General features: G+C 36.0%; 2 protein-coding genes across 3 annotated transcripts in view; one reads left to right on the plus strand and one right to left on the minus strand.

Moving 5' to 3' along the window:
• LOC113060745 (nidogen-2-like) overlaps positions 1–9,284 on the plus strand; it is a 24,621-nt gene extending 15,337 nt beyond the window's left edge. The window contains exons 10-20 of one of the 2 annotated variants that reach the window (XM_026229901.1): positions 1,318–1,446; positions 2,097–2,222; positions 2,309–2,536; positions 3,226–3,441; positions 3,599–3,768; positions 3,860–3,989; positions 4,077–4,248; positions 6,248–6,405; positions 6,581–6,704; positions 7,067–7,176; positions 8,463–9,284. In XM_026229901.1, coding sequence (XP_026085686.1) covers positions 1,318–1,446; positions 2,097–2,222; positions 2,309–2,536; positions 3,226–3,441; positions 3,599–3,768; positions 3,860–3,989; positions 4,077–4,248; positions 6,248–6,405; positions 6,581–6,704; positions 7,067–7,175 — 1,562 coding nt within the window. In that variant the 3' untranslated portion in view covers position 7,176; positions 8,463–9,284. Of the gene's footprint in view, positions 1–1,317; positions 1,447–2,096; positions 2,223–2,308; positions 2,537–3,216; positions 3,442–3,598; positions 3,769–3,859; positions 3,990–4,076; positions 4,249–6,247; positions 6,406–6,580; positions 6,705–7,066; positions 7,177–8,462 lie in introns of both variants that reach the window. The other variant, XM_026229900.1, reaches the window with a different exon arrangement.
• LOC113060762 (RNA transcription, translation and transport factor protein) lies at positions 9,078–12,710 on the minus strand. Its single transcript, XM_026229929.1, has 8 exons — positions 12,521–12,710; positions 12,131–12,255; positions 11,907–12,006; positions 10,998–11,078; positions 10,123–10,211; positions 9,966–10,034; positions 9,692–9,740; positions 9,078–9,561 (listed from the first exon to the last, which is right to left on the minus strand). The coding sequence occupies exons 1-8, from the start codon at positions 12,579–12,581 to the stop codon at positions 9,407–9,409; spliced, it is 729 nt and encodes a 242-aa protein (XP_026085714.1). The 5' UTR covers positions 12,582–12,710; the 3' UTR covers positions 9,078–9,406.
• Between the last annotated feature and the right edge of the window lie 318 nt (positions 12,711–13,028).

A 13,028-nucleotide genomic window follows, 5' to 3' on the forward strand; every position in this document is an offset into this window, starting at 1 on the left:
CACCCCTGGATGGGAAATTGACTGTTATGGAGTATATCAGCTGCAGCAGTGCATGTTTGCATAATATCAGGAACAAGATGAATGTTTCAAAGTCATGTCAACAATTTCTAAAATAGTTTTATAATGCTTATTTGCATTAAGTTAACTTTTCTTAGCTGTTGATTACTTGCAAGCTGGAAAGAATATTGAGGAATAATTAACACTAATACGATCAATATTAATTACTATTAATTTTGGTAGTAATTTTGTTTTTATTTTGATTTTACAAATTATCTGCTGCAACCTAATCGGAAACAGTGCTGAACACAAACAGCAAGTTTATCAGAAAAATAAAATTTTTAGATAAAATAATATTTAATAATATTTATTTTAAATAAAAAAATATTTCTAAAAAAACCTTTATGATTCATTTTATTTGATTCAATGAATGGTGTATTTTATAATAGGTTGTTTGGAACAAATTGAAACCAATAAAAAAATTTGCACATAAAAAATTACATTCTGGAGGAGAAAGCATTATGTGCTCCATATTGCATATTAATATCACAAATAAGATGAATGATTTAAAATAATGCTGACAGTTTCTAAAGAAGAAATTTTCTGTGGATAATATTTCATCATGTCAATAAGCTCATTTGCATAAAGCTAACATCAGGTGTTAAAAAAATATATATATAATATTTTCCCCTTGAAATTGAATAACTTGTTGCTTAGCTGTTTTTTTTTCCCATTTTTTCACAAATCTGTGAGAACCGCATAAGGGATGGGTTTTTTATGAGTAAAAGTTGTAAAGAATATTGCAAAACAATTCATATTTGAGAAGTGATTCTTTTGAATCATCCGAACAAAGCAATCCAGCAGAATGAATCGGATTTCCCTGTGTGACTCTGAAGGCACTGTCTACGCTTGATTATGTGTGTGTTTTAAGGCATCATGTTCCTATTAGAGGATCATTTTATCGTCACTTTAGAATAGATAATAAGGGGAAAAAGAGCAGAGAAAATTCGAGAGAGAGAGAGAGAGGGATCGTGGGTTCCTTACCCTCTCTGTAATTAACAGTGATCAAAACCAGGTCTCCTGCTGACCATCTTTTAACCCACCCAGAGCCTCAGGCCTGTTCCCACGCACTCCAACAGGGACGAAATCCCTTGCTATATTTCCATCTTATCACAAATGGCAGGATCTCAAGGCATGCCTTTTCTCTGCAGCACCTGACTGACATGTTTGACACACACCAAAATAATGAATCTTGTAGTGTTATTGGTATGAGAGTAGAGGGTTACAGGTTGTAATTGAGCAGATATTCTCTCTCTTTAGATGTGGATGAGTGTGCAGAAGGTCTGAGCTCCTGTGGTGCTCATTCTTACTGTGTGAACCTGCCTGGAAGCCATCGCTGCCAGTGCGAGAGCGGATTCCAGTTTGGATTTGATGGCCGGACATGTCAGGGTAAGAAACATCTTCATTTCCTGTGACTCTACCAAACTTGTGTTTTCCACATTGGACATTCTTATTAATCATTCAAAAACAAATGCATATTTAATGCTTTCCAGGAATTATGTTATATTAATGTTACAAATGTTTTCAAATAAATTCAGTTCTTTTGAACTTTCTATTAATCAATGCATCACGATGCCCATAAAAAAATTAATGCGGCTCAACTGTGTTCAACATTGAAAATAATAAGAAATGTTTCTCGAGAACCAAAAAGACTGGAGTAATAGCTGCAGTAATTTATTCACAGAAATTACATTTTTAAATATATATATATATAAAAAAGAATGCAGCCTTGGATGAGCAAACTGAACCAAAAACTGGATGCTGCTAGGCATCTTACGGGAAGGGAGGGTGTTTTGAAACACTGACCCAATGTCCCGCTCAGAGAATGTGCGTAGGAGACATGCAGCTGAAGAACACACAGGGGTCAGAGGACAGTTAACTCTTCTCCTTCCTGTTCAGTGCACTCTGGTCTTTGAGGAGATAGAGGGAGTTTGGAGCCATTTGGGCAACAGCTAGTATGACTCTAACATCCTGAGAAAGCGGTTAATGCGGTGCTTGTTGAGTTACAGAGTAAGCGTTGTGTTCTGTGGTATGTACAGATGTGGACGAGTGTCGTGACCAGCCGTGCCACACCCAGGCCTCGTGCTCAAACAGTCCGGGATCTTTCCAGTGCCAGTGCCAACTGGGACACCATGGAGATGGTTTTCTGTGCCACCCTCAAAATGGTAGTTGCTTGCAGATTTGGATTTGAACATTCTTTTATTCAAATAAAGTCCCAAATTCTATAATATCTGGTTCATTTGCATACAAGGTCATCCCAAGACTCAGTGTGAGCAGCACAGAGACAGTCTTCAGAGTGGAAATGGTGGTGTTCCTCTGGTAGGAGCCTTCATCCCTCAGTGTGATGAGGAGGGTCAGTACCGGCCGCAGCAGTGCCACGGCTCCACAGGTCACTGCTGGTGTGTGGACAGCAGGGGACAGGAGAGACCGGGGACCCGAACTCCACCTGGAACCCCAGGAATAAATTGTGACGAGCTTGGTAAGACAGCTGCACATGTAGTGTTGCCAGTTTCATACTAAGTTTCCAGTATGAAACCATTTTTTACTCCTAAATAAAACCAAAACCCTAACCCTAACCCAAAATACAGCTAATCCAATATATACATCTATGTGGAGTGGGATTTTGGTCTAATGTGGATGGTGCAAACTTACAAATTGGTATTGGCGAACAATGAAACTGCTAATAAAATCCCATAGACTTACCTTACAGCCATATATACAGTCCGGAAAACCACAGTAGAACACCATTTTAGCACCAACTTTCGCATAGGCTACAAGTCTAAACATGTTTGACATATTCACCATGCTGTTGTTTATCAATTATAGGCTTTCTAATTCGCTTAGTAGTTTCACATCACGTGTAAGTAATCACTCTAATTTGTAGCAGAGCTTAGAGTCCAGTCTGCCCTGTGTTTATCCAGATTACAGAGCAGGAGGAAAATATGAGCAGCAAGTTTAGTCCATTTCAACAACGCCAATGAATGTGTCCTCTTCTCACCATAGTTAGAAATGCCTCCCATTTCATCTCACTGTTTTGTAGCCAAAAATGACATGCCGGATTAGGCATTGGCAATTTTTATTGTTCACTAGATTTATCTCTTATTTGTTATGGATAAATATCCCCATATTGTGCCGTAATATGATCCTGGTGACACCCAGTTCCTCCAGCCCAGCGTCCAGAGACGGTCTGTGAGCGCTGGAGAGCCAGTCTGCTGCAGCAATATGGAGGTCAGCCGGAATCCCACCATTATCTACCTAAGTGTGACTCTTCTGGGGAGTTCAACCCAGTTCAGTGCTACGGAGACAGCAGCTACTGTTGGTGTGTGGACCAAAACGGGCGGGAAGTACCAGGAACCCGCTCACACGATGCTGTGAAACCTGCCTGTGAGTGTCGCTCACTGTGAAACCCAGAGCTTCCTCATGAAAAAACCCTGTTTACATGGTTTAACGCTTGCACATCTACATTCTCATGTTCATATTTAAAATAAGGGCCAACAAAATCATTTGTATTGCCAAGCTAAAATGATCTGCCAACTTTTAGGTATACCTACTGTGGCCCCTCCCACCATGCACCCTCTGCCACGCCCAGACGTGACCCCACCTCCATCAGGCACGTCCTTGCTCTATGCCCAGGGCCAACAGATTGGGGTTTTGCCTCTCAATGGCACACAGATGGACAAGCAGAGATCTTCAGTGCTGCTTGCTCTACATGTGAGACTTGCACACTATTGATTGAAATACTGATCGAAAAGTCTGTGGCTTTGAGAAAAGTATACTAATTCTCTCCTGTTAACTCTTTCAGGGCTCTATAGTGGTTGGCATTGATTATGACTGCAGAGAAAGGAAAGTTTATTGGACGGATCTGGCTGCACGGACAATCAATCGAGCCAGTCTGGAGCCAGGATCAGAACCTGAGATTATCATCAACACAGGTATGTTTATTTTGAATTATTATTCAAATCTGTTTAATATTTTATATAATACAATATAATATAGTATAATGTAATATTCTTTTACAGCTCTGATGAGTCCAGAAGGTCTTGCTTTAGATGCCGCCCACAGGAGACTGTTTTGGGTGGACAGCACATCCGATAAGATCGAAACAGCGAACTTTGATGGAAGTGGCAGGCGTGTTCTGTTTGACACAGACTTAGTAAATCCCAGAGCCATCATTGTGGACTCTCGTACAGGGTATGTGCTTCAGATTGCTTAAAGATATCAAATATATATATGCTATCTTGCATATTATTTTTGTACCTTATCATATTTATTTAGGTTTTAAAAAGACATTCTTAATAAATATTAATATATGTAAATATAAAATAAAAACAATGTAATAATACACTCACACACACATAACCCAAGCTGTTTTAATTATATGTATTTTGCCAAGAGGTCAATTTGTGATGTTTATAACCTGTACATATACTGTATAGTTCTATTTTATTATTTATTTTAATCAAAACATTAAATGAAATATTTTTATTTAATAAACAGAAACTCTAGAGCATAATATCATACCCTGTTGCCCATATTCATCGCAAGGTCTGAAGTAATGTTGCATGCTTAAATCTAATGCATCTTAATTTCTCAAAGAGATGCCACCAATTCTTCATTCAATGCATTTAATATTATAAAAAAAATTATATATATATATATATATATATATATATATATATATATATATATATATATATATATATATATTTATTTATTTATTTATTTTTTACATTCTGTATTTTTATTTTGAGCATATTGGATCACTCATCATTAAAACCATTAAAAAGGGCATCACTGCTTAGTTGATCCTATAAGTGGCTGCTTTAATGAACCCTCATTTCCCCTCCATCATCAGCTTCCCATGCTTCCTTTACATGAGTGTTTCAAAACAAAGCTGTTATCTGCTTTGTGAAGAGTGTGATTGAGAGGTAGCGAGAGAACAGTGTAAAGCATGCAGACCAGCGAGAGAGTGAGAAGGTCAGAATGTGTATGGGAGGCAGAGAAAATAAGAGGGCAAGGCTACAGATTTGCCAAACTCCTCAAACACAGCATCTGCAACATCTGGAGTCACTGAACTAGGGTGGAGGACAGGAGATATAACGTGAACCACACAGGCCATGAGAATAGCTGCTAAATGTTTGTTGGTGCTGTGATTTGGGCTATGTTGCTAGTTTGTTCTTACGGTCGGTCACGCATTAATCCATGCATGAGGTGATGGTTCTGATTAACAGGCCATATGGGTTGAAATCTGATGCATTTGTCAAGAATTTTATGAAACAAATGTTTAATTACACAAGGAGTTGTGTAAAACTGCATTGTCAGCTGATTTTCTGCTCAACTGAGTTGGTCTTATAAATTTATTTAACTTCAAATAGCCTGAAATTGTGATTTTGTGCTTCTAAATCCTCAGGGAGAGACCAAAGTAACATACTTTGTGGTTATATCTCTCTTTTTTTGTCTAATGAGTGATTCAGCTTAGCCATCGTGCAGGCTTGTTATATTTACCATTTCCTGAGGGACTGAGATTCTCTCATAGGCCTTTCTTTAAAACATTTTGTTTAAATGAATGCTAAATAGAGCAGAGCGGTTTTGTATGTTTCTAGATTCAGGAAAACATGTATTTCAACACTTGCATTAAATTAAACTGTGTGCCATCTTTCCACCCATCTCAAAAGCCTTTTATTTCAATGTAATGCATCAAATGCAAACTTGGATGGTCAGAAAATTTGAAAGAAGCTGCTTATTCTCATTAAGGCTGCATTTATGTGATGATTACTACAGTAAAAACAATATTGTAAAATATTATTACAATTTAACTTTTCTCTGAATATATTTATTTGAATATTCTTATAATGGCAAAGCTAAATTTTCATTTTGCATAATCTATAATTACTTTTTTATAATTATATTTGAAATGTATCAAATTCTTTATTATAATTGTAAAATTAAAATATAATTACACTCATAAAATTATATTTATATATTTTATGTATTTTGTTTTACAGTTTTATAAAAATTATTACATTTATAAAATTATATTTTTGAATTATATTTATATATTTTATAATATTTATATGAAAAAAAAATACATTCGGAATAAAGAATAATAATAATAAAGTCTATTTTATATAATTTTGAAATTGTTTATATAATAAAAATTCCTTTTTTTTTCCCTCTGATCTTTACACAGAACACTCTACTGGACTGATTGGAACCGAGAAGCTCCTAAAATCGAACGCTCCTCTGTGGATGGACAAAACCGAAGAATCCTGGTACAGGATGGCATCGGACTGCCCAATGCTTTGACCTACGACTCCAGCACACGCCAGATCTGCTGGGCCGATGCAGGTGTGCTTCGCTCAAAACTCAGACTATAAACTACCAGTTTACAAACTTACCATTTACAATATAGGCTAGTTGTTGCAACTTATTCTGACCATGTATATCTGAATTAGATAATACCAAAATATCAGACAGGCACTGAAAAAGCTTATTAATAACCTCTTTTTTTGGTATTTGACAGGAACCAAGCGCCTTGAGTGTATATCCCCTAATGGGACAGGGAGACGTGTGGTCCACAGTGACCTAAGCTACCCCTTCAGCATGGTCGCCTTCGCCAATCACTACTACTACACAGACTGGAGGAGGTAAAGCAGCACAGCACAAGCATGTGCAAGACAGAATCCGAATTAGAAATAGTGCTATTCGTGAATGCCCCTTTTTTACAAGTCCTTCACACTTGTTTCACTCCAATTTCTGTGTCACACTGCACTCTATTCACTTCCATTCATACTAAGAATACAGAACATGAAGCAGAGTAGATCATGTCATATTTTATATTTATAAAAGTTACTGTTATTGCTATGAACAACTTTATTAAGAAACAAAAGCTCTGGAGCTTACTCTTATTTCTTGTGCGGTCCAGTTAAAGTTGAATATGACTGTAACTTATCAATTAAATTGTTATCAAAATGAATGACTAATCTCATTTTCTTCTGTGGTGTTTCAGAGATGGGGTCATCTCCCTCAGTCGAGATAACCTGTCAACAGATGAGCACTTACCGGATCAGAGGTCTCATTTGTATGGTATTACAGTCGCCCCTCCACACTGTTTATAAGGTACTTATACACTGTTTATACTGTACTATAATGTACTGGTAATGTATGCAATTTTAGTCTAATACATTTTAAATGCATATATGTGACCCTGGACCACAAAACCCAGAAATTTAGATTTTTACATCATGTATAATAAGCTAATATTAATAAGCTTTCCATTGATGTATGCATGGATTATTAGGATCTGACAATATTTGGTAGAGATACAACTATTTAAAAATCTGGAATCTGAGAGTGCAAAAAAAATACGGAGAAAATCGCCTTTAAAGATATCCAAATGAAGTTCTTAGCAATGCATATTACTAATAAAAATTATATATATATAAAATTAAGTTTATATATATTTATGGTAAGAAAATTAGAAAATATCTTCATGAAACATGATCTTTACTTAATATCTTAATGATTTTTGGTATAAAAGAAAAATTTATAATTTTTACCCATACAATGTATTTTTGGTTATTGCTTTAAATATACCCCAGTGACTTAACACTGGTATTGTGGTCCAGGGTCACACACACACACACACACACACACACACACACACACACACACACACACACACACACACACATATATTGATTTATTAATCAAAAGTTTGGGGTGAGTAAGATTTTTTTAATTATTTTATTCAAATAAATTAAAATTTTAAAATATATTAAAATAGGTTTATTTGAAGTAGAAGTATTTGAAATTGTAATAATATTTTCTAGTATTACAGTTTTTACTGTATTTTTGGTCAGTTATATGCAGCCTTGGTGAGCATAAGAGATTTCTTTCAAAAACATACAAATCTTACCAACCCAAAACTTTTGAATGGTATGTGACCAATGAACTTCTCCTAATGTAGTTTAGTGAAATATATAATTATTTATGATTTAAAGATATAGCCTGAAACAGATTTTTCTAAAGTCTCTGTATTTGTCCACATACTCCTAAAAGCACATCACGTTTACAATGTAGCAAACTGTGGATGATCTCTTCTTCAGCAAATAACAGGATGATAACATTTCAGACCTGAGCTGTCAGCTTCAGGCACTTAAGAGAAAAGTACAAGGCACCTGCTGCCAAATCACTGTAGTTTAAACAGCGGCGATGAAACACTGGAGTCACGCTGGTACTTCAAAGCATGTCGGTTCTTTAGAAAACAGTCAAACACGATCGAAGTAGGTGTTTGTATATCTGTACCAGCATATGAAGCAGGCAATTTCCCCAGTTGAAAATGAAATGTTGTCGTGTTTGCCACAACATTGCTTTCTAAGGATTTCCGACGAATTGTATTATAGGGAGATGATAATGACAGAGCCAGCATTATATGGTGCTATTTTGGGCAAGAGTTTGAAAAGCTTGTGCTGTGGGAATCACGACGGACACGTGGACTCCAAAGAGAGCTGATCGCAGGAACCCGCAAAGTCTCGCCGAACGTCACTGTCAATGCTAAAGTGCAAATTTACAAACATGAAAGCGTGAATATTTTCTCAAAATAGTTTTGTAAATTTGTTTTATACCTCATTTCTTTCTACTGTAATTTTGTATGTGACTTTTTGTTAAAAAACCCCCAACAAATAAAATAAAAAATAAAATAAAAATACCCTTTTTGTCATTTCAATGTTTTTAAATACACTAAAATAAGTACTTTGGGGGGGGGGGGGGGGGGAGTACTACCCAGAGTGGTCTTTTACCAACTTTTTTTTATCTTTTGTAAGATGTTTAGATATTTATAACAATAAAAAGTGATTAACAAATGTATGCCTGCTTGCATTGTTTCATATTTTCAAATATTTTTGGTTCTGCAGTGATTATTTTCTTAAGAATACAGAATGCGCAGTTGGAGGTATAAAGTAGAACAGGTTGACTTTCTCCCTCCAGGATAAAACAAACTTAAAGTCTGGCTACAGAACTTTTCTGTGTTGCATTAAGGTTTATTATACAACAAAAACAAATAGTCCAACCTTTGATGGAAACCCATGTGGCATTTCATAAGTGCCTCCACATAAGGCTACAATGAAATTACATTTTGTAATAAATCTTTGCATTTTTTTTTATTTTTATTACAGGGCAAAGAAAATAAATGAATGATAAAGAAAAAAAAAAAAGACTCCAGTTTGGCATTCCCACAAAAATGTTTCAAATTCAAACAGAACACCTGTAGTGTGTGTGGTTAATGAAAACTGGCAGACTTCACGGAGCATGTCTTGTGGTCTCTGCGGCACGCTCCAGGCAGATGGTTTTATCTGCCCACCTTTCCGAGGCGGTGATCTGTCTTGGGGTCGGCGATGATGGCCTGAACTGCCACGATGGCCTCGTTGATTTTGGTTTGCAGCTCTCTGAGCTCCTCGATGTGAAGCAGGCGAAGAATCCTGGCAGCTTCGTTCAGAGACGCATCTGGAATGGGCAAACAATAAATTCTTTGGGTTTGCAATCCGAAAGTTAACAACAAATTAAATGCAGAATGTGAATGTGATGGTGCACTAATTGTGTCTTAAAGAAACATGAAAAACAAGTGCAAACCTACCTCCGGTATCAAATCCTAAAATATGCTTGTCAAGAGCCACTGGTAAACCCTATGAAAGAACAACCAATTTTTATTGATAATTTAATCATAATGAGTTAATAATTGAGAACTAACAATAACTGAGCACCAAATCAGAATATTATAATTTGATTTCTGAAGACAGGAGTAATTTTTTTTTCTCCAAACTTTTATATGTTTCTGTAGCTGTATATAAATCCAGTTTTAAAAAGTCTAGCAGATTGATTTCATTTCATTTTCGCCATTAAATGCTTACCTCTTTTGCTTGACTGGCCTTTGCAATAGCATCAGGAGTCAGACGTTCCTGTATCAGGATCCTAATGGCCTGTGATGAGAAATAACAATCATTTCAGTTTAAAATGCACTGGATATAGACTAATGTTTCATACTATTGGCACAAATAAGATACTTACTTTAAGCATTATCAAATAGTCTTCATGCCGCTGGATTTTGAGTAGATTAGCAAGAGCCAATACACCAGCCTTAAAATCTGGATTGTTGCCTAAAGAGAGAAATCAATGAATTTCAGTCCAACACATTATTTGAAACATTTTTTTCTAGTGCAAAACTGTTGTTGAACCAACCGATGAACTCTATACTACGCATCAACAAAAGTAACTTTTAAGGGGACGTGCCAGATATGGATGTGTGTGTTGCTTGTATCTGCCCCTACAGCACCATGGATTTAAAGAAATAAATAAAATATTTTTTTCTTGCAATTCTGAGCTTACGTCTCACAATTTAAACTTTTTTACCCCCTCACAATTCTGAGAAAACTCTGAGATATAAAGTTGCAATTCCGAGATGAAAAGTCCAAACTGTGAGGAAAAAAAGTCTGAACTGAGATGTAAAAAGTTGCAAATATCTTCTTTTTTTTTTATTCTGTGGCGGAAACAAAAATGATGCAAACACAGAATTCAGAGGGAAAAAAGTTAAAATTGCAAGCTATAAACATAATTGTGAGTGCTGAAATCCAGATTCAAATTTTCCACAGAAACCAAACACTTAGACCAAGACAGTAATCAAGAAAAACAACAACAGCAGAGCCCAATATTTCGGTTCAGTGAACCCTTCATTCAGATGACATCTGTAGTGTTCCTCCAGCTGTGGGTCACTGGCTCGATTTGGTCCACTCATTGTGAGTGAGAGAGGTGGATGTGTAATCAGTTCATTCAGACATGCTTGGAAAGCCACTTTAGTGCTCAAGGTGGTTATTTTAACTGGCCTCCTCCGTCTCATAACAACAAGCCTGGAGACTGGAAAGATGGTCAGAGGAGGGAATACTCACTGTCCAGATTAATTAATGGGTCCACAGACTTTTGAGCATCACTGGCCTCTGTTGCAGGTTTGCAGTTTTTATATTTCTCCACTGTGAAGAAGAAAAAAACATAAGTGTCAGTGAAATGCAAACAAGGGGTCTCAAGTTGTCAAAATTATTTGGTAGAAAATCTAGCTAGATCTTGCAATGCATTAAATATTTCTGAGCATAAATGGAATCAAGATTGTGCAATCAAATGTGTGGGACAGCTGCAAGTTACATGCAAATCCTGCCATCTAGTGGTGTGGGATTGATCATTATTTATTTATTTCAAATGAAAGTCTCAGCAATAAAAAGGACAGAATAAGCATGTTATAATAATAATTGGCCATTTTGTTTTAACTTAGCTAATTAATTTTTTTTCTTTCTTTTTGTCAGCAAATAGTGTGTAAGTGTTCATTAAATTTTCTTATTCATACAATACCGTTCAAAAGTTTAGGGTTAGTAAGATTTTTTCAATGTTTTTGTAATAAGTTTCTTATGCTCACCAAGATTTCAAAAACAGTTAGTTAAATGAATGAATGTTTTCCATTTGAATATATTTTAAAATGCATTTTATTCCTGTGATGAAGATGAAAGCTGAATTTTCATTTAATGTCTAATGTCTTTCTAATATGCTTATTTGATGAACAAGAAATGTCTTAATATGATCAGTGATGTTTAATATTTTGTGGAAACCATGATATAATTTTTCAGGATTTTCAGGAGTTCAAAAGATCAGTCTTTTTTAGAAACAGAAATCTTCAGTAACATTATAAATGTCACTATTATATCATGTAATTAATATGTGCTGACCTACTCTCTGAATGCTGTATCAGCCAATAAAAGAACTACAGTAGTCAACCACCAGTTATACTCTCAAATAAATAATAATCATACCATTGTCCCCGTATTCAAAACGAATAGCAAGACCCAGCAGCCAGTCGACGGTCTCCTGTCTTTCCTGAACACTGAATGGACAGTTCACATCTTGAAGGTACTGCGAACATACATGAATTTATATATAATAACAAAGTACATGATGAACTTAAAGGTATGAATTCCTTTAAGCATTCAAACAGACATCAGACATTTACAAATATATAAACATAAATCAGTCTCACCTTTTCAAAATGTTTAGGCCAGTCCGAGCTTGGAATATTCCTGAGATTTCCCCGCTCCTCGATTTTGTAGTGTCTGATTTTTTGATCTTCCAGCCAAACTATGACATTTCTGAATTCAGTTTCATCTGGGTAAGCAGCACATACGATATTAATCACACATTTTTCATATGGACGTAGCCCTCATTTCCATTATCACGATAGCAATACAGCACTAAAGCAACATGACAGACTAACTGATAAAAAGGGACTAGTTCAGACAGTCAATTTCAAACCTACAATAGTGGGATGCTTACTTATTATTATTGTTAATGCACATTAGTGGCAGCTGCCCCTGCCACGCAAAGATTTTACTCCTACTGATGAGGTGGCAACGCGTCATTCACTTCCTACCTTTACAGTCAAATCCGGTTGGGTTGTGATACTCTAAGGCTGTAAGCTTTCTACGAAACATCCCTTTCAACTGGAAAACCTATTTAAAGAAGCTAACAGATGTATGATTGATTTTGCTTGGAAAAAGCCACAAACTGCTAGAGCCTTCAAATGGCAGGGGGGACACCGGAAGTAGAATAATCTTCTTCTTGTTCTCTAGTTTTTGGCACATGACAATCTAAATTCATAGCGCCACCTTCCATGTAACGTTACTGTTGTGCAGTCATGTTAGCTATTATCCTCAAAATGACTTATGCACGTGTAAAAATAAACAAATAAAGCAATAAAAAAATAAAAACAACATAATTATATTTCTTCATAAATGTGAAACTCTTCCCTTAGTTCCCTATACCCGATTCCCAGGTGTCTCCAGCTCCTCCAGAATGCTTCCCTGTTTTCCTAAAGTCCAGATCAGGCTGCAGCATCCCTGTTTGATTTTAAATCCTTTCGCTCAACCCTGGACTATAAA

The sequence above is a fragment of the Carassius auratus genome, chromosome 42 (genome assembly GCF_003368295.1).
Source record: "Carassius auratus strain Wakin chromosome 42, ASM336829v1, whole genome shotgun sequence".
In the NCBI taxonomy this organism is placed as follows: Eukaryota; Metazoa; Chordata; class Actinopteri; order Cypriniformes; family Cyprinidae; genus Carassius; species Carassius auratus.